General features: G+C 39.8%; 1 protein-coding gene across 2 annotated transcripts in view; it reads right to left on the bottom strand.

The window, feature by feature from the left end:
• Positions 1–19229, bottom strand: part of RDX (radixin) — a 93372-nt gene extending 74143 nt beyond the window's left edge. For both annotated transcript variants that reach the window (XM_053900526.1, XM_053900527.1), the window contains exons 1-2: positions 19118–19229; positions 2935–3004 (exon numbers count right to left, since the gene is read on the bottom strand). In XM_053900526.1, coding sequence (XP_053756501.1) covers positions 2935–2946 — 12 coding nt within the window. In that variant the 5' untranslated portion in view covers positions 2947–3004; positions 19118–19229. The remainder of the gene's footprint in view (positions 1–2934; positions 3005–19117) is intronic.
• Positions 19230–21564: the final 2335 nt, after the last annotated feature.

Below are 21564 nucleotides of genomic sequence, written 5' to 3'. Positions count from 1 at the left end.
CTGGGTGTAGAGATTACTTAAAAAAAATAAAATCTTAAAAAAATCATATTAATCATTTGTTAGATATCGTTCCCATATATCACTATGATTTTGTCACTATTATAAATACATGTCCACTATCCGTTGATATCCCAAAGGCGTTGAAAACAAGTTTATTAGCTAATTTCTAGCAAAACCTTATTAACATGAAGTGATGGGTGACTAGCTGGTGAGTTTAATTATCCCATTTCAAATGAATACTCACACACTGACATAGAAAAACATTAATGTTTTTGAGGTGATATACCAGGTCTTGAGGGAAGCTTCATGACATGACAGAGACACATAATAAAGTATATATTCACCTTTATAAAATCCAAAAGATTCCAAATATTGAAACTCATGTAGCTTAAAGAGTTTCAAACAAAAGATTGTAGATTTGATGAAATATTTTTCCATAACATAATTGTTTCTCCTTTTGCTTTTGTAGAAATGCAACTCGTTTCTATACTGATCATTTTATCAGGGGTTTCCCTGCTAATTGTTATGACAGGGCTGTAAATTTCCATGTTTATATAAATCAGGGGTCAGACTGGGATCCCCTCTCTCTGCCCCTCCCCCACCTGTGTACGTGCGAGCTCTCTCTCTCTCTCAAAATAAACATTTAAAAGTAGATACACAGGTCTGCAGAAGTGTGACTTGACCAAGTTTACGTATCTACTAAGTATAAAACTAAGCCAATAGATCAGTGGAAAACACAGAAATCAAATTAATATACAATTTATATCTACCTGCACATATAATTTTGAATCCTTACTCTAAGGAATAATACATCAATGTTTTCCACTCAATTATAGTAACAGTTTTCTAAAGTATAAACTTTCATATTCCTATCAGAAATATTAGAGCTCCAGTTGATTCCCATTCTTACCAACACTTGATATTATCAAGCTCTAATTTTAGCCATTATAGTGACTATAAAGTGGTATCTCACTGTAGTTTTGTGTTTCCCTGTAACTAAAGACATTGAGCATCTTTTCATGTGTCTGCTAGCTATCAATATATGTTCTTTTGTAAAGCATCTGTTCAAAGTTTTTGCCCATTTTTTAAAAACTGGGTTATCTTACGGAGTTCTAGAGGAACTGTATATTCAATTACTTTCTCCTGTTCTGTTTCATCTTTTCATTTTCTCATTGCTCTCTTTCAAAGGACAAAAGTTTTTAATTATGATGAAATCCAATGTGTTTTTTAAACGGTTCAAACTTTCGAAAGAAGTAAAAATACAAAATAAATGGTTAAAACTTCCTGTATGTTATCTAAGAAACTTTACCTACCCCAGGGTCACAAAAATGTTTTCTTCTAGCAGTTTTACAGTTTGACCTTTTGTATTTAGGTCTATGATCCACTTAGGGTTAATTCGGTGTGTAAATTGTGAGGTAAGGTCCAATGTTCATATTCTTCTATATGGATAACCCTTTGTTCCAAACCATTTGTTGGAAAGAATTTTATTTTTTATTATTTATTTATTTTTTAATTTTTATTGAATTGTGTGAAAGTCTTGTAAAAAATCTAATGAATGCATATGGGTAGTTGCATTTTTGTTTCACTGATTCCATTATCTACCAACACCACATTATCTTATCTTTGTAGTTTGTGAACAGGTCTTAAGATACAGAAGTGTAAGTTTTCCAACTTTTTTCTTTTTAAAAATTGCTTTAGCTCTTCCATATAAATGTTGGCAGTTCTACAGACGTTTTACAATCAGCTAATCAATGTCAGCCAAAGAAGCCTCCTTGGATTGGAGTGATGAAATTGCATTCATTCTACCATTACATTGGGTACAAATGACACCTTAATGGTATTTTCTAGACATATCTATGAACATTACAGAATATTATCCTGCAAATTTAAGTCGTTAACTTCCCACAAGTTTTCACTGTAGAGGTCTCGTACAGTTTCTGTAAATTTATTCCAAAGTATTTCATATCTTTGATGGAGTTACAAATACATTTTTTTTACTTCATTTTTCAAATTGTATACAAGGATATAAGAAAGGCTAGTGATTTTTAAAAATATAAGCCTGTGTCCAACAATCTTGCTAAGTTCAGTTATTAGTTCTAGTAGTTGGTTTTTAGATTCCTGAAGACTGTGTCCTCTGCAGCTGCAACAACGCAAATGTACTCTGTTACCTACCTGCTGAGTCTTTAAAGTAATTCCAAAGAGATATTCATGTCAGGAAACTCAAATAGCTATAACCAATGACTTTCTTAAAAAGGTAACTGGCCAAAAGAAACATTGAAAAACAACACCTCAATTTTGTTAGATGAAGCAAAAACATTTATCCCAAGAAAAAAGGAATAAATCTTAGTCAAAAACTATATAATTATACAACTAAGTAAAATCATACATACACCCTTAAACTAAAAAAGCTAAGACTATACAATATCAGCATCGGTGTCACTAGCATCAAAGCTAGAACTATGAGAAAATTAATGCGTGGATCCTTCCAACCTCTTATTACTTCCTCCTGCTTAACAAGAAGTTACTATTTACTGAGCACCGAATGTTCCCAGTTCTCATAATTCTCACCAAGATCTCTTAAGTAACTAATTACATCTCCATTTTTTATATGAGGAAATTAAGAATTGGAGAGTCTGAAGTAATCTAACAAAGGTCACAGAGGGTAAGCAGCAGAGCCAGGATACAAATGAAGACGTCTGGCTCCAGAACCCACGAATCTTAACTACAGTGTTACCTGTACCTCTTTTTCATTAGATCACATAATGCTTCATTCTAGCCACATTAATCTAAAACAAGCCACCAGCAGCAGGATCAGTGTCTTTTTCTTCCCCAACGACTCTACCATAATATTTTGCCTTGTTCCGAAAGGAACTTAATGCTACTGACATTTTATTAAGTAAGTAGTGGTAAAAGCAGCGGTAAAAATACACTTACTGGTTTCGGCATTTTCCTTCTCTTTTTGTCACCTTCTTTAAAAATTCACGTTTATGAATTCTGTTGTCACCTTCAGTTAAAGAAAAAAGAAAGCAAAAGAGATCTATTACTTTCTAATTCTCTAAAAATATTTATACTGTGATTTCAAATAGCACACATGTCAAACAACATCATATAAAGCAGACCAATCACCAACTCCAAGTTTTAATTCAGTCAGAGACAACACAAAGCAAGGAAGCAAGACTGCTACGGATCCAAATTCTGTCTCTGTCTGAGTCAGGTTCACCTCTACACTCAGCCTGGTAGAGAAAGGAATATAGTCAAGGGGAAGACACAGATTCAAATTCTAAAGAGATGAACTCAAAAACACTTTCTGACCTTTTTTCTGTACACCAAAGACAAAAGGAAATTCTGATTAATGTAAATTCTATTTATTTTTGGCACAGAGAGAGACAGAGCATGAACGGGGGAGGGGCTGAGAGAGAGGGAGACACAGAATCAGAAACAGGCTCCAGGCTCCGAGCCATCAGCCCAGAGCCTGACGCGGGGCTCGAACTCACGGACCGCGAGATCGTGACCTGGCTGAAGTCGGACGCTTAACCGACTGCGCCACCCAGGCGCCCCTGATTAATGTAAATTCTAAAAAGGTAACTTTTAAAGAAAATTATTTTCTCTTGGAATTTAAAAAACCCAATTCCAATTTCTCTTGGAATTTAAAACAATTTAAAAATTGTATCAAGTAGTTTATTCACCCAAGGTGTATTAAACAGTCATAGACCACACACTAGCAATCTGCATGCTACTCACAAGTAAACTGGTGGCCTTCACTGAAATTTAGAGTTGTCCTTAAGACCAATGTTAAATTCTATCTTCTCCCTGTAAAGCAAAAGTGAATCCTAATCCAAGAAACCCATCATGCTATACTGTCTTAGGACAAACGTTCTTAAAAACATCTAACAAACCAACCAGAAGATCTAACATTCTCAACCCTTAGTCCAGAAAAAATGATTATTCCAGTTTGAAGAGCCACAGTGAGGTACATTAGATAAATCACTTAAAAATCAGCTTCCGCTGATAATCTCTCTGCTGTGAAAATTTACCCACTATACTAGCATCGATATATAATTTTGTTTTAAAACTGTATTACAGCTTTTTAAGATGCTATAATTAATGAAGCAGAAAACTGTCCAAATTGGAAAAAAATGAAACACTGAAGTCATTTCCCTAAATTTCATTCAATCATGTGCCAATAAATCTCTCTTTAAAAGGAACCTCCTCCTGAGATATTTTTTATCTAACAGTTGAACCATGGAATTCATTTCCTTAACTCTTAGCTAGGGAAATGTTAACACTCCCTTCCTACAGTCACCTACTTTGATGAACCTTCAATGTTCCTCAGACCTATCTCATTCTCTATCCCCTTTTCTTCCTCCTACTATTTATTGTCTGAGTTCAGATCCTTACCATCTCAGGTCCTCAAACCTCCTCAAAACTGACCTGCCCTTCACATCATTTCTAAGTTAGTAATTGCCAAATCTGTCTCTCTAGAACTTGCCTAACTTGCCTTGCTCAAAGTCTAAAGATTATCTCAAATATAACATGACCAAAACATATTTAAATCTCTACCCCATAGCCAAATCTGATTTTCTCCAAGTCTTGGTAACACATTTCTAGAAAGTTATAGTATTCTTTCAGGATTTCTTTATATGTACTACATTGGTGGTTATGATCCTCTTTTCATTCTTAATACTGTTAAATTTTACCTTCCCTTTTGCTTGATTAATCTTGCCAGAAGTTTGCTTTAGTTTAGCTGTCTAAAGGTCAGCTTTCAGTTTGGTTGATCTTCTGTTTCTTTTATTGTTCTTTTTTTGTTGTTGTTAATTTCTGTCTTTTTCCTCATCATTTTTCTTCTCATTAGCTGGCTTTTCTCCGTGGCTCATTTTCTAATTCCTAAAATTAAACCTTTAAGTAACTCCCAGTATTTTTTCTTTTCTAGTATGTACATTAAGGGCATAAACTAAATATGCCCAAGTATAAGGCAACTCCAAATATAAAGTATCCCCTTTTTTGTCAATGAAAATATTTAAAAATAATTTTTATCACCTGAATATGTAAAATAATCAAGTATGTACATTAGTATAGATATTAAAAACACATGATCTATAAAATACTGAAAAAGTTTACTTCATCTCTTACTTCAGAGAACATAGAACTTCTTTAAACTCCACACACAAGTGAGACATGAAAGTCTATATGAGAACTTCTTGCATCACAGCAAGGTTTCCAGATTATACAGGCACTTTTTGAATCAGTATATAATACTACCATTAAAGTTTTTATCCCAAGTTACACTATCCATTCATATAAAACACTAGGAATTTTTCTTGTTTGTACTGTTGGAATATTTTAGTATCTACAGTGCAACCACTATATTATTTTTTTAAAAACCAGATCTATTCTACATTTACCTCTTTTTTAATGTTTAAACCACTTAGTAAATGGGCTCTGTGAACTTTCCAAACTCCCATGTACTAAAGGCATTTCAGGTCAATGTGCCTGTCTTCAAAAATATTTCCAAGCCCAAGAAAAAGAACAGAGCAGTGACAGAGTTCCTAAAAACATAAATATAAATCTCCTTTTCTGGGGAATATTTTTAAAACGTCTTGCCTTATATTTAAAACCGTATCATTTCTCTAAGCATCACTTCAGTGGTTTCCATCTCTCTCTCTCTCTCTGTGTGCAACATTCCTCGAATCATTAATTCTCTTCCACTGTTTTTATGTTTTATGTCTTTGATAGTTTGGCATTTCAGTAATTATATATTCTTATTCCTAGAAATTCATTTTCAGCTTTGTAAAAAAAAATCTTAATAATGCCATGCTATTTTACAACATTTGAATCTTCCGTTTATCCCTATGTTTATTTTCTCTCACTATAAAATTACTCTATTTTCAATTCAGTATGGCTTATTTCTTTACAGTTTTAATTTTGGACAGAAAGCTCATGTCCCTATCGGTTCTCAGCCTTTTGCCTAAGATCAAGTGTAGAAAGGTCGTGTCCCTAACCCAGTCCCCAGTGTGGGAGTCTTGCAAGCCCTGAGTTGTGTGTATGTATCACTACAGAGGTATTTCAGGCTTGCTCCTAGCAGAGTGTTAGGAATTTTAATTGTCTTAGACTAATTTTTACATTAACTTCTTGACATTGTATTCCATATACCATATCAGACCCCCACAGCCACATGCTGGAGAACTCAGGAGACACACACTCAGGAGAGCTTCCACACGTACTGCTCATGTTATTTACTAAACCATACAGCTGTGGTGCCCCTTCTGTTCAATCTCTCATCAGCAAGGAAAAACCAGGGAAAGAAACTGAGCATTAATTATATGCCAGGCTGTATAAACTAAGTTAAAGCACCTAAATTACAGAAAAAGTAGTCCACAAACACAGGGCCAGGTGGGCAGGTAAATAAACACCAAGCATGTAGGTTTGCTGATACTCTGAAGTTACACATGAACCTAATACTTGAACAAAATAAAGGTAAGTTTATTTCCTTTTCCTATAAGAAATAATTAATCCAAGTTTTCAATACTAGAGTTACTTCCAGTTATACTCTATTAAAAGGATCTTTCAAGAAGAAAATCTGCATTAAAGTTTTAGGTTTAATAAGGAGCTCTACTGACATGAAAGAATAAATCTATCATAGACCAACATACACACACAAAAAACAGGTTTTTACACAAGCTAACTAAGTTTTTAAAATCTGCAACAAACCTAATTCATCTACATGAATGAACTGTTCTCGAGAACGGGAGGGGGGGGAGCCTTCTTCAGATTCTGTGTCTCCCTCTCTCACTACCCCTTCCTCACTCTCTCTCTCAAAAATAAATAAACATTAAAAAAAAGTTACAGAGGGATGCCTGGGTGGCTCAGTCGGCTGAGCGTCCAACTTCAGCTCAGGTCATGATCTCGCAGTCTGTGAGTTCAAAGTCCTGTCTCGGGCTCTGTGCTGACAGCTCAGAGCCTGGAGCCTGCTTCAGATTCTGTGTCTCCCTCTCTCTCTGCCCCTCCCCTGCTCATGCTCTGTCTCAAAAATAAATAAAAACATTTAAAAAATTAAAAAAAAGATACAGAAAAATTTTAAATGATATGGCAAAACATCCACAAACTACTAAAAAGGCAGGTTATAAAGCCATACATACAGTATCATATGAAAAGACCAATATGATCATACTCCAAAATAGCGAGTTCCTGTGAATTAACATAAATCTGTAGACTTCTAAAATAATGTAGAGCTTTCATAATAAGAAAAACAAATTCTTTAAAATAAGAGAACAAAATTACTCTAAGTAAATAAACCTAAGTCGGGCCTATTAACTTCACCATAACATTTAATAAAATCTAAGTAGGTGAATTTTTTCTCAAAAAGAGACTTTAGAAAAAATTATAATTTTGGAGGAGAAATATGACTAAGAAAAATATATACATTATGATGAAAACAGATTATTTTGTTTAAAATCCCTACATCTAAATAGCAAAATAGTATAGAGTAAAAATATGCAATAGCCAGAATAAAAAGTTACTACGGAAAGAAATAATTAAATATATAAAGATATCACTCAGACTCCACTCAGTAAATGGTTAAATGACAAACTCTCTACAAACTCTTCACAAAACAAATGCACAACTCTGCTGATTAAAACCACAAATCAAGGGGCGCCTGGGTGGCGCAGTCGGTTAAGCGTCCGACTTCAGCCAGGTCACAATCTCGCGGTCCGTGAGTTCGAGCCCCGCGTCAGGCTCTGGGCTGATGGCTCGGAGCCTGGAGCCTGTTTCCGATTCTGTGTCTCCCTCTCTCTCTGCCCCTCCCCCATTCATGCTCTGTCTCTCTCTGTCCCAAAAATAAATAAAAAACGTTGAAAAAAAATTAAAAAAAAAAAAAAACAACACAAATCAAGTGGCCTTAAAGGCCATTTTGATTACATAGTCGTTAAACTAGCAAAATAATTATTATACATGGCAGTACCGATGAGCAGTACTGCTAAACAAGTAGATAAACATTGCTGGTAGCACCATAAATCGGCTCCATATTCCTGGAAAGTAAGTTGTCAATGCATAACAAAAGCTCAAATCTTTTCCGAACAGGAAATTCTGCTTTTGGAATATACGCCAAAGAAGTAAAGAAATGCAAAACAAAGTAACCTCTAGCAAGACATCCACAGCAGTACATGTCATAAAAGCCACTAATTAAAGTCACAATGTAATGTGATAACATGATAGACTGTTACAGGGGTGTTTGTGTATTATGACAAACTGTGTCAACATTTACATAAGGGTAAGTGAAAAAGCAGATTATGTAGCCACTTGCTTTAACCATGTAAAAACACAGGTGTCCTTACAAATGGTATCTGGATATAAAGAACTGAACACATAATAATAATCAAGATCTTATTTCTGTTAAGTTCCTAATTTTAAAAATCAGAGGAGAGGGGCGCCTGGGTGGCTCAGTCGGTTAAGCGTCCGACTTCGGCTCAGGTCATGATCTCACGGCTCGTGAGTTCCAGCCCCGCGTCGGGCTCTGTGCTGACAGCTCGGAGCCTGGAGCCTGTTTCAGATTCTGTGTCTCCCTCTCTCTCTCTGACCCTCCCCCGTTCATCCTCTGTCTCTCTCTGTCTCAAGAGTAAATAAACGTTAAAAAAAAAAAAAAATTTAAAAAAAATCAGAGGAGAACCTAGAAAATGTAATCCACTAAACTGTTCATGTATCAGTTTACCAGCTTATAGGACTTAAGAATTCCACCTTAAATTTTTTTACGATGAAGCTGTGTACAGATATAACTAAAACTCAAGTTTTTAGCCAATTTAGTTATTACTGAAAAGTATTTATATCACAGTAATACTATTTAACCTCAGTAATACATTTCTAGTTCTTCTATGATTTCATTAGTGTGTTTTCTCCTGAAACTAACATCTTAGTACCAGAATGGCCAATTTAATAAAATGTCACATGAAAAGCTAAGATACTGAGGCACCTGAGTGGCTCAATTGGTTAAGCGTCTGACTTCGGCTCAGGTCATGATCTCATGGTTCATGAGTTGAAGCCCCCTATCGGGCTCTGTGCTGTCAGCTCAGAGCCTGGAGCCTGCTTTGGATTCTGTATCTCCCTCTCTTCCTGCCCCTCCCTGGCTCATACTCTGTCTCTCTCGCTCTCAAAAATAAACAATTAAAATAAATTTTTTTGAAAAGAAAAAAGAAAAGAAAAGCTAAGATACCAAGATACATGTCCTGGGTTTCCATCTCTAACTGACTCATCTTGAAATTACGGTCTTTCAGTGTTTTCCTTTCTTTCTTGTCAAAAAAAAAAAAAAAAAAAAAATATATATATATATATACACATACGCACATATACATATATATTACATAATCGCCTAAACCATTGTACATTAGAGATATATAGTAAAAATAAACTCTTCTCCCATCCACCCTCAAATATCTAATTACTGAGAAGAAAATTACTCCCTCCTTGGTAAATTTCTTCAAGAGGTCTTACCCTACTTCTTTGCACAATCATGGCAAAGACATGCTCAACAAGAAGTTTTAAGAGATGCTGCCAGTATACACATTTCCCATCTGCAGAAAAGTAACTGTACGGCTATAAACTCTAAGTACGATGTTTACAGACAATGCATTCATATAAAGCATTTTCTACTTTATCCGTTAACTCTGAGGGGGACCTTAAAACAGCCTCCTCTCTACCTCACACAATGGAAAAACAGCCTCATGCCTAACACCTTGAGCTCTATGAAGTCAGTGGCACAACAGACTCTTCCCACCTGTCAGGTGGTAAAACAGGTGTTCACTCTCGTCCATCCTGGGCCCATTACCAAACCTTCAATAATTTATGTCACACTGCCTAATTTTACTCTTAAGATATCCTTTTCCTCACGCCTAATTGTAATTTTTTTTTCCCTGCCTTTTGAGATACAGAAGCAATCTCTGAACCAACCGTTTCTCTCCACAGACCAAAAAGTTACAAAAGAATTCCTCTGCCAATTTACTGGGGGATTAGGAAGCAGTATAACAAAAGAAAGTATAAACTGAATTAATAAGGTAACTCTGGCAGTCAGACGAACACAATAACAACATCTACAATAAAAAAGTTCTTTTTCCCCTGCATAGTCCTCCTCTGGTGAAGCCTATAAAGCCCTTCCCAGAAAAGCATTTTTAAATGCTTTTAATGTATAGAAGTACTTTTAAATGTATTTTAATAAGACACATTAACATTGCATAAAAGACCAACTATACTGGACTACAATCACCAAAATATAAAAATCACGAATTTATGATATAGTAATATATGTGTTTTTAAATTAAGTAACAGTGTCTACCAGCGGATCTAATGATTAAACTTCCAAGTAATGTCACTTCGACATCTCTGCAACAGCGACAGATTATGAAAACATCTACAATTTCTAATGGAAACAGTCTGTGTTAATGCTAATACTACTAGGTGCCCACATTAATAATGGCAAGAAAACGTGTAAAAAATATGCAACTTTTTTCCCTATCCAAGTTCACAGACCCACAAGCTTAAAAGCTCTAATATACACAGAACTATGTTTATTATGTTTTTAGCTCAATGTTAATACTCAATTTAATGGCAGTATTAATGCACCTTTAGCTATATAATGCCATGTCATTCCTCAAGTGAAGCAAAGAGGACAAAAAAATTTCAGCTCCATTTTGTAAATAAAGAAATAAGGCACAAAACAAGCACAAGGGGAGTGAATGAAGGAACTACCTGTAGAATACTTTTCAGCCACTTCACCTGTATCACCTAACCTTCATAATAACTACCCTTCTTCCCTTTGCCCAAGAAAGGTATCACAATCCCTCATTCTTTTAATAAGGAATTTAGATTCAGATAAGTGACTTGCCCTAAGTAATACGGCTAGTCAACAAGTCAGGGGTCCTTTTAAACTTGAGTCCTGGGCTCTCCTGGTTTTCCTATTCTTTTTTCTGACATCATTCCAGAGAAGCTCATCTCAAATAATTACCAGAGCTTTTCTAGAAGAAGCTAAAGCTCTTTCTTCCGTTGTTTTCAGATCAAAAGACTATCTCTAAAGATGTTACAAGTTACATTAGTACTGGTATAATCACCTTGAAAATGTATTTCCTATAAGGGTGATATACAGTTCCAAATACGGTATTTATAAGTACTTGCTTAGGTAGAAACTGATTTTTGTTCAAGGATATTTTCAAGGAAATGAAATCTTCAACACTTTTGAGCAATTTTTACATGTTACTATAAATGCAAACCAAATTTCTAGAACCTAAAACAAATATAAAGCAGAACTACAATACTAAAAACAAACTTGTACACTGAATTTAGATTCTCTTCTAAAAGAAATCTGGGGCACCTGGGTGGCTCAGTTGGTGAAGCATCCAACTCTTGGTTTCAGCTCAGGTCATGAACTCATGGGTTTGAGCCTGGAGATGGGCTCTGTGCTGACAGTGTGGAGCCTCCTTGAGATATTCATTCTTTCTTTCTTTCTTTTTCTTTCTTTCTTTCTTTCTTTCTTTCTTTCTTTCTTTCTTTCTTTCTTTCTTTTTCTTTCTTTCTTTCTTTCTTTCTCTCTCTCTCTCTCTCTCTCTTCCCCCCCCCACCACCACTTGCTCTCTCTCAAAATAATAAAAATAAGCTTAAAAAAATAAACCTATAAATTTAAAAGAAACACCGTATCTATATTGTTCCCAAGGTGGGTAGAAAAACAATACCATTTGCAAAGATTAATTTTAAATGCTAAAAGCTAAGAAAGCTCAATGCAATTCAGTTTCATTTTACACTTATGAAAACATCAAAAGGTAACATAATGCATGTTTAAAAATGTTAAAACAGGGGCGCCTGGGTGGCTCAGTCGGTTAAGCGTCTGACTTCAGCTCAGGTCACGATCTCGCGGTCCGCGAGTTAGAGCCCCGCGTCGGGCTCTGGGCTGATGGCTCAGAGCCTGGAGCCTGCTTCCGATTCTGTGTCTCCCTCTCTCTCTGCCCCTCCCCCGTTCATGCTGTGTCTCTCTCTGTCTCAAAAAATAAATAAATAAAACATTAAAAAAAAAAAAATGTTAAAACAAACAGATTGATTTAAGTCACCTATGCAGCAGGAAAAAGCAAGTCTCAAAATGACCTGACTTCTCACAAACCATTCTAGGCTTTACAGGTTTTGAACCACTGGACACAATAGCAGCTTATTTTCAAAACAGAATAAAGTAATTACGTTTCTTAAATTGGACAATATTCTTTCATGCAATCACTAAGGCTCTCTGGAAGTTCTTTCATTAAGCTTCTAATTTCAAAATATTCAAAACTCCCTTTTAAACACTGGAAGGGAGGGAGCGCCTGGGTGGCTCAGTCAGTTGAGCATCCAACTTTGGCTCAGGTCATGCTCTCAAAGTTTGTGGCTTCGAACCCCACATCGGACTCTGTACTGACAGCTCAGAGCCTGGAGCCTGCTCTGGATTCTGTCTCCCTCTCTCTCTGCCCCTCCCCTGCTCACACTCTGTCTGTCTGTCTCTCTCTCTCAAAAATAAATAAATGTAAAAAAAAAATTTTTGTTTTAAACTGGAATGGTGCCTGGCTCACAGTAGGGCCTCAGAAGTTTGTTGTCGATTTTGTTGGCATATTAAGTTTACATGTAATATTCATTTGACTTTTTCTGTTGATTATTGTCAAGGGCAATATTTTCCTCTAATTTACATTATCAAATAGCTAAGTAACACACTAATAAGCCAACATACTACAAGAGACAGCAAGGGGTGCCAGGGTGGCTCAGTTGGTTAAGCGTCTGACTCTCGATTTTGGCTCAGGTCATGACCTCAGTTTGTGAGTTCAAGCCTCCCATTGGGCTCCATGCTGACAGTGAAGAGCCTGCTCGGGATTCTCTCTCTCTCTCTCTCTCTCTCTCTCTCAAATAAGTAAACAAACTTAAAAAAAAGATTTAAAAAAAAAAATAAAAGAGAGACAACAAACATGAATATGGGAGAACAAAACTCCTCCCAACTAGGTCTCCCAAATTTAGACCTCTGCTGTCTCTATTGTCTCTACTCAAGACATTATTCAAGAGATTATTTTTAGCAATCTCATTTAATTTGACGATCAAATCAGAGTTAAAGGACAGTCTGACACTTCTAATGGTAACTATAATTATACTGATTGTTGGTTAGATGATAGTAATGGGTTCAAGTATACACACCAACCTTGCTAATAATCAAACTAAAACTTCACAGCTTTTCTAAGTCTAGGATCTACAAATGGCTTAATTATCAGAAGTCCTGATGACGGCTAACCAAGTTTAGTCCATTCCACACACTCAGTAAAAGCCAAAGGGTTCCAGATCCAATTAATCATGGCTGAGATTTCCTGTATCCCCATTCTCTCTCCGTTTTACTAAGGGTCCCTCTGTTGCACTCATGTGCCCACATCATTCTGTGTACTAGCCAGGATTTTTAGTTGCAAACAATACCTACTCTGTTAACTTATTGAAAGGTTATTAAATTACAGAAACAATAGGAAGATTAAAAAAAATAAATAGGAAACAAGAAATAACTCACATCACAGAAAACTCTGCTTAGAACACTGGTGCACTGAAAATTAACTCCTGTTAATATTATTAACACAAGGGCATTTAAACATTTAACACACTTTATAGTATACAAAACAGCACATTTGTATTCCCATTAGAATGTGACTTTGTCAGTATGTTACTCACCAGATACAAACAGTATTTGGCAGAGAAGTATAAATGTATGTATGCTATCTTAAAGTTGGCCAACTTTTTCCCTACATGGCCAGGTAAATAAACTTCTTAGATTCTGCAAGGCCATACGGTCTCTGTTACAACTATTCTGCTCTTGTAGCATGAAAGCAGCCATAGATAATATGTGCACAAATGATGTGTTCAAATGAAACCTTATTTACAAAATCAGGCCGTAGGCTGGATTTGGCTCATGGACCACATTTTGTCAACCCTGCCTCAAAAGTGTTTTAGCAGGAATCAACACTTTTCATTTCATAATTTATATAAATTTGGTAACCAAGAAGATATGAACTCACATATTCATGCTAGATTATGTACAACAGCTCAATCTTGGGTGTGAGTTCAGGTGGGTGGGATTAAGAAAGAACCCAAGACACTAAAACAATCTAGTGGGAGCAGAGTTAGATAGAGGAGGGGCAATCCCATTCCCCCTGCCAGTAACTGGGTTGGATAAGGAACATATCCCAAGCCTGGTCAGTGACACTAAGAAGACCTCTGCTGGGGGGCTGCTGGAAGAGGCATTCCTTCCCAGTTCTTTGGGAACTGCTGTGTGCGGATGGCAGGTGCTTGCAGCCAAACTGTAACGCTGGAGAGAGCAGTCTCAGGACGAAGCCAATGGGGGAAGGCCACAGGGCAGAAAGTTGTAAAGAGAGTGAGTCCTTGATATCATTACTGAGCTATTCTTAAGTGTCTTAATTTTCTTCATTATTTAAGCCAGCTTGAGAATTTCCTGTTATTGTGGCCAAAGCATCTTAAGTGATAGAAGTCCTTGAAAAAGAAGGTTGTTCACCTCACAATTTCACTGCAGCCAGTTTTAGTTAACAACTTTTCACAAATGAAAGAAACATTTAAAGTTCTGAAAGCCCACAGACTACCTACAACTTGGAAAAAACGATCTGTTCCAATTACTAAGATTTATAACTTTATAAATTCTATAATCATGGGGCAAAAAACAAAACAATGTGCTACCTCCTTCCATACAGTACCTAAGACATTCTTTCAACAAGATATTTTTTTCTCTAAATCAGGGGTTGGAAACTTTTTCTGTAAATGACCAGAGAGCAAATACTTCAGGATGTGCAAAATATATGGCCTCAGACATTATAGCTCAAAAGTATCCAGAAACACTATGTAAACTAATTATATTTCCGTGTTCCAATAAAACTTCCTTTACAAAATCAGGCCAGCCGGAGAGATCTGGCCTGTCAAAACAGTTTATTTCAAATGTATATAAACTACGTAGAAAAGTAACCAGCATGACTGGACATTCTATTCATCTGTATTGGACTGCTTGAAGCAAAACACTAAATAAAAAAATTAAAAAAAAAAAATCGCTACCTTATTTATATATATAAAACCTCTGCAAAATCCAATTTAGAATTCTATTAAAGAGTAACTGATGTTACAGTAGGAAAAAACAATACAAAACTTATGCATATACAAATTTTTAACATCTACCTTTTAAATAAAAGTAAGTTATTTTAAATTAGGAAATTTGGAAGGATCTCTATACATACTGTCTATTCAAAGGGGAAAAAAATACCCAAAAAACCCTGTCCAACTCCTAACTTGACTGAGCCCCTCTCTTCTACGAAGCTGAAGCTAGACTTCAGTATTAAATGGAATGAGGAAAGTAAATCGTATGGACTATATTTCCTTTCCAAACAGCTCCCAATACAAAGACACATTTTTTTTTAAAGCTTACTATTTTGAGAGAGAGAGAGTGTGTGTGTGTGTGTGCGCGCGCAGGGGAAAACAGCAGAGAAAGAGGGAGAATCCCAAGTAGGCTCAGCGTTGTTGTTCGCACAGAGCCCAGTGTGGGGCTCAAACTCACCAAGTTTGAGATCATGACCTGAGTTAAAGTCAAGAGTCGGACGCCTATCCAACTGCACCACCTAGGTATCCCCAAAGACACACATTTTTTAAAGGACACCATTTTTCACTATTATATGCCATACTATAGGGAGAAAACAAAAAGTGAACTTCACCTTCAATCATTAAGCAAGAAAATTTGCACAAGCACATAAGCACACTTTGCTCTCCACTCTCAGCTCAGAGTCTGCTTCAAATCTTCTCTCTCAAAAATAAACATTAAAAAAATTTTAGGGGGGCCTGGGTGGCTCAGTCGGTTAAGCGCCCAACTTCAGCCTAGCTCATGATCTCATGGGTCCTGAGTTCCAGTCCCAGGGCTCTGTGCTGACAGCTCAGGGCCTGGAGCCGGTTCCAAATTCTGTGTCTCCCTCTCTCTCTCTCTCTCTCTGCCCCTTCTCCGCTTACACTCTGTCTCTCTCAAAAATAAACATCAAAAAAAATTTTTTTAAACGTCTGAGAAACATTAATCTTTTCAACACAGTAATAAATACCATTTCAGTGTTTGTTACAAAATAACCTTATTTTTATAGACTTTAAAATCACAAATAAAGGATTTTTATGTTTATTTTTGCCTAAGTTTTGGCATTTTCTGTATCCACGGAAGGAAGTGCTAACAGCAATACCTATGAAAAACGGGAGTAGGAAAGACGTTGGGTAGTTCTGGGGAGTGAAGAGAACTTGTAGCTTTACTTTTACATCTTTAAAGATATAAGTTTTTTAAGTTTGTCATAAACTGTATTACTTTCAACATCTTTAAAAATGGTTTAAGGGGCGCCTGGGTGGCTCAGTCGGTTGAGGGTCCAACTCCTGGTTTTGGCTCAGGTCATGATGGTCAAGGGCTTGGAGCGGAGTGTGGAGCCTGCTTTAGATTCTCTCTCTCCCTCTGCCCCCTCCCCCACTCACTCACACTCACGCTCTCTAAAAAATAAAAGTTTAAAATATACGTTTAATAGAAAATAATATTGAGAAATAAATGAATAGGAAAGACAAGATTCTGTGAAAGAGGCTACAAACTGAGGACTTCGCTGGGGTCAGACTGGCCGCTTGCATCACCCAAGAGGTGAGTACGCACTGGCCACAGGACTGAGTGAAGGTCCCAGAAGCACTTTAGCCGTCAGTAACAACACTGGGAGGCTTAAAAATAACCTTCTAAGGGTGGAGTCGAGAGCAATCCAATCCAGTTCCGCTGAATTCAGTAGCAAAAGGGTAACATCAGGGTAGTTAAGAAGTACCCACTAGCCTTTGGTCAGCTGGAGGCCCAAGCTATCCAAGAAAGGGTTACTTCCTTGAGCTCCCAGATTGAGAGAAGGAGCATAAACTCATACTGGCTCTACCCTGCCAGGTGTGCTCCACCAGCACAGCTCACTCTTCACAGTCCTCACAGAACACATTTCTTTTGGCTTCAGTCTTTGGGCAATATTGGTTAAAACCTGCCACTTTTTAAGCAGCCTAAGTTAAAATGCATTAAGTTAAAAATGGGTGAAAAGATTCCCACCATTGTTCCACATTGCAGGCTCTATGAAACTATATGGAGAGAATATTCAACGACAACAGAAGTTAAAATAAAGACGTATCAAGACTTTCATTTCAACAACCTGCCAAACACATAAATGAGTAATAAAATCCAATTGTGCTGTTGGCAATGGTGAAGCAATCAACAAGAAACAACCCTTGCTCCCCTCCCCGAGACTACTGACACCAAGAGAGGGAAAAGCCAAGTCTGTCATTTCTTACCACCAAAGGAAAAACAATCATCAGTTTAAGTAATGACAATGTCTAAAAGGACAGACCCCACATACTTTACCCACACTGAAATTAATTGCATTTATTCTACAAATATTTCTGAGTCTCTCCTACCCACTCTCTTCCATGCGTAGGGACACAGAAGTGAACAAAACAACGTAAATTCCCCAAGAGCAAGAATTTAACATTCCTAAACGCCACAATTAAATTCTGCCTCATTTACATAAAGCTACAATTTCCAATACATATGTATTCATTCTTTAATAATGTTACCTGTTTATTAAATTCCTCCCTACATAAAAAAAGTGATTAAGGAAAGAACCAAAGTCCGTGACGATCCTTTTTACTAACTTCAAAAGGGGTGTTCTACCTTTTGTCATTTTTGTCATATTAGTTTGAAAGATAAAGCACACTAGTGAAAGCAATGGGATTCTGAAAATTAAAACACACACACACACACACACACACACACAAAACAATGCAGCCCTGAATATTAATCTCCTCTCAAATCTAATAATGCTGTTTTGGCAAATGGATTAAGCCATTATTTATTTACCCTGCCACATGAACGGGGCAATTGTTCATTCAGAGCTCCGTCCGACATATAAAAGAGTATTTAGTGTTGTAAAAACTGTACGCTCCGTAAACAATAGATTGCAATGTCGATGTCCGTACCCCTTCATCAAATAAACCCTTATTATCTCAGCCTTTTACATTTGCACCATGCCAGCCTCAGTGCCACGGGACTCATTAAAAAGTCTGGTACAAACCCTCAACCGTATTTTTAAACTGATCTCTGACGAAACGGACTTCACTCAATCTCGTTAGGGGAAAAAAGAAAAGAACCCAATAGCGGGCTCGGTGCAGGAATCCCGACGTCTCTGTATAGGAAGTGATGCGCTTCACCGAAGCTGCAGGAACGCAGAGCCCCTCTTTCAGACTTCGCCCGGAAATCAAGCGGAAGCGCGTTCACGGGAAGCGGGAAGCGGGAAGCGGGGACGGGGGCCGAGACCGCAAGCCGGGCTGCCGCCTCCGCGGCCGGACAAAGTTGCGAGGCTCCGAGGCCGCCCGCGGCCGCGGCAGCAGGTAGACAGAGCGCGGCGGCCGGGGACGGCGGGCCTGGCCTCGCGGGGGCCGGGGCCGGGGCCGGGAGCGGCTCGGCGCCCCGAACCCCGTACAGAACACAACATCCCTTTGCCGCCAGGGCCAACGCGCTCTCTCTAGTAATTCAACATCCTTACTTTCAAACTGGAGGTCGGTGGGGGTTGGGGGGGGAGGGGGAGAAAGGAGGGGGAGAAGTTCTAATGAATTCCCCCCATCCTGCACTGCAAACTAGAATTCTACCCAGGCTCACGGTATTTTCTGGGCGCCCCGAAGGGACGCGCCAGGCCGCGCCGGGGCCGCGCCCAGGCGGCGGGAACCCGCCGCTGCCCGGGGTCTGGGGGTCCGGGGCCCACCCCGGGGGCGGACCGCGCGCCCGCGCCGACCACAAACGCCCGGCGGCCGCCTCGGGCTTCGGGCCGCGCCCAGCGCCTGCCGCCGACCCCGGGAGCGGCCTGGCGGGCCGGGCCGGGAGCTCGGCGGCGCCGCGGCCCGCGGGGCGCGGACACAGAGGCGCGCGAGGCCCTCGCGAAGCGGCCGCCGGGCAGCGCGGGCCCCCGCAACTTCTCGCCACCTCAGCGTCTCCGGAGCCGCCCGGGAGCAGCGACTGGGGGGGGGGGGGGTGGGGAGGGAAGGGAGGGCGCCAGCGGCTTACCCCGAGAGCGAGCGGCTCCTTCCCGCCCCGAGCGTGGCCGGGGCGCTGCGCGGCGGCGCCGGGCGTCGCGGCTGCGGCAGGGAGGGAAAGGCGGCGGTGGAAGCGCCGGGCCGCCGGGGACGAGAGGCGCCGCCACCACCGCAGACAGCTCCGCAATATGGCCGCCCGGCGGCTCCTCGGGGGGAAGGCGGGGCTGCCCCGCGCCCCCCGCCTCCCCCTGCCGGCCGGCCGGCCTCGCGCCGCGGCCCGAGCGCCAACGCCGCCGCCGCCGCCGCCGCCGCCGTGAGGGCCGCCCGCGCCCCGCCCCCCGCGCTCGCCGCCGCCCGCCGCACGCGGCGTCGCCGGGGGTCGCGGCGCGGGGTGGGGACGCGCCAGGGCCGGCGTCGGCCGCGGAGGCCCGCGGGAAGCCCCTGCCGGCGGGACTGAGCCGGAGGGACGCGGGCTGTTGCAGCCGAAGCTCGCGGCGCGCCCGCCGCCACCCGCTCCGCGCACCCCCGGGAGTGGCAACTTGAAACTCCCGCGGGTGCCGGAAAACTCGCCGAGGGCGTTTCCATCGCCCTCCTGAGGAGGGAGTCTTCTTCCCGGAGGGGGGAGCCAGGACGGAGTCGGGCGCGGGTTACTTGGCTGCTCAGCTGGAGAATCCACCGGGAGACAGAAAGGGGCCTATCTTAGAGGGATTTATGTGTGCCACCGAGAACGTGGAAATTGCTCTGGCCGTTTTTCCCCAACTCGAAAAACTTGCTATTTCGGATAACTCCAACAAAACCTCGATGGATATGGCCCCAGTCGCGAGTGCAGAGTTTTATCCACGCAAGGATGTCGACGATGTTTACTACCACCGACATTTCTGGGGAGGAGGCGGTCCAGAAGAAAAAAGTTGGACGTGGGGCCCCCAAGGAGCAGCCAAACCTAAATTATCCTGGAATTAGAGATGGTTGGACAAGTGGTCCTAGTCTGACTCCAGGCCACTCACTTTCATTAGTGGCTGGGACTAGACAGACTTGTGGTCAGTGTCCGCGCTCCCATCCGTGTCCGTCTTCTGCTGGGATTCAAAGAGTAACACTTGCCCTGAGTATACTTGAACCGTAGTGCACAAAACCAGATCAGTCCAGCTTGCCGTGCATGCCATCTTCATATAGTTTACCCTTTATGAACAAACTTTACATTCAAATAATAAAACCTCAAGAATGTACTTAACTTTTATGGAACAAATAATTCATATGCTTCCTGCCTTAGCATTTGCCTTCCCCGAGACGGTAGCTTTTTCCAGGAACTCTCTCCCCAGATCACTTTCACTAAGCTCACGCTTCAGTTCGCTAAGCTCCCAGCTTCAGTGAGTTTCCTCCATTGCCCTCTGCGACCTTTCTGAACAATTAAAAGCCCCTAGAGTTAAACTCAAAGATCTTCAGATTGCAAATTCCTCGAGGATGGGAACCAGGTGTGTGCTTTTACTTAACTATAAGATTACTCCCTGACTCTATCCCTAGGGTGCAAGGTTTATCCAGGTAATTGCTCAGCGTCCCACATCAAGCTGCATGCATAAAGATAGTCAAAGTATTATGTAAATTCCTGGATAGTACACTAATCAAAAAAAAAGTATGTAACACACTTTTGCACTGGAAAACGGATAATACGCTATTGTCTGTCATGTGCCAGGCACTGGGGTAAGACGCATTTACATGAGCATCTCTTTTAATAATTACAACAACCCTGTGTTTGGGGTCAATATTAACATTGACTTTTTTTTTTTTTTTTTTAAATCAGTGACTGAAGAGACTCAAAGGAGTTAAGTAATTTGTTCAGTGTGACACAGCCAGGAAATGGCAGAGCAATGACCAAACCTTAGTTATGTTGGACTCCAAAGCTGTGATTTTATCCTAAACTCTGGCAACAGCAAACAGACCAGAATATGTAACATTTCAGTTGACTATAGTATTAGTAAATATTTAGGTAAAAGATAACATTCAAGGCTGGTGAGATAAAAAGGGTACTCTCAGACATTGTGAGTGGGAGTGTAAACTTAAACAGCCTGTTTAGAAAGCAATTTGGCACCGTGATTCAACCTATAAAAATGTTCATCCTCTTGTACCCGTAATCCCATATCTGGGATTCTTTCTGAATGAAATCATCTGGAATAGAGCAAAACCTTTATTCATAAACTCTACATCACAATAGTATTAAAAGATGCAAAATTAAACATGGGAACTAAATATCCTGAAAGTAACTATATATACTCTGTAACATTTTGGGTAACAACTTGAAATGTTTATATAATGTGTCTAACACCATGAAAAATTTTTGGTAGTATTAGGGGGAGGGAACAAGTTATGAAACTATCCAAGCAGTATGATTACATGTATGTTTAAACACACATACACACACAAAAGTACAAGGGGTCAGGAAAAAAGAGAAAGTTTGAAATCCAGGGTTGGCTGGGTGGTTTTCTA

The sequence above is a fragment of the Panthera pardus genome, unplaced genomic scaffold, assembly GCF_024362965.1.
Source record: "Panthera pardus isolate Hobbes unplaced genomic scaffold, ASM2436296v1 HiC_scaffold_12, whole genome shotgun sequence".
NCBI lineage: Eukaryota > Metazoa > Chordata > Mammalia > Carnivora > Felidae > Panthera > Panthera pardus.
Note: the sequence above shows the minus strand (reverse complement) of the source record. Positions and strands in the feature narration are given on the sequence as shown.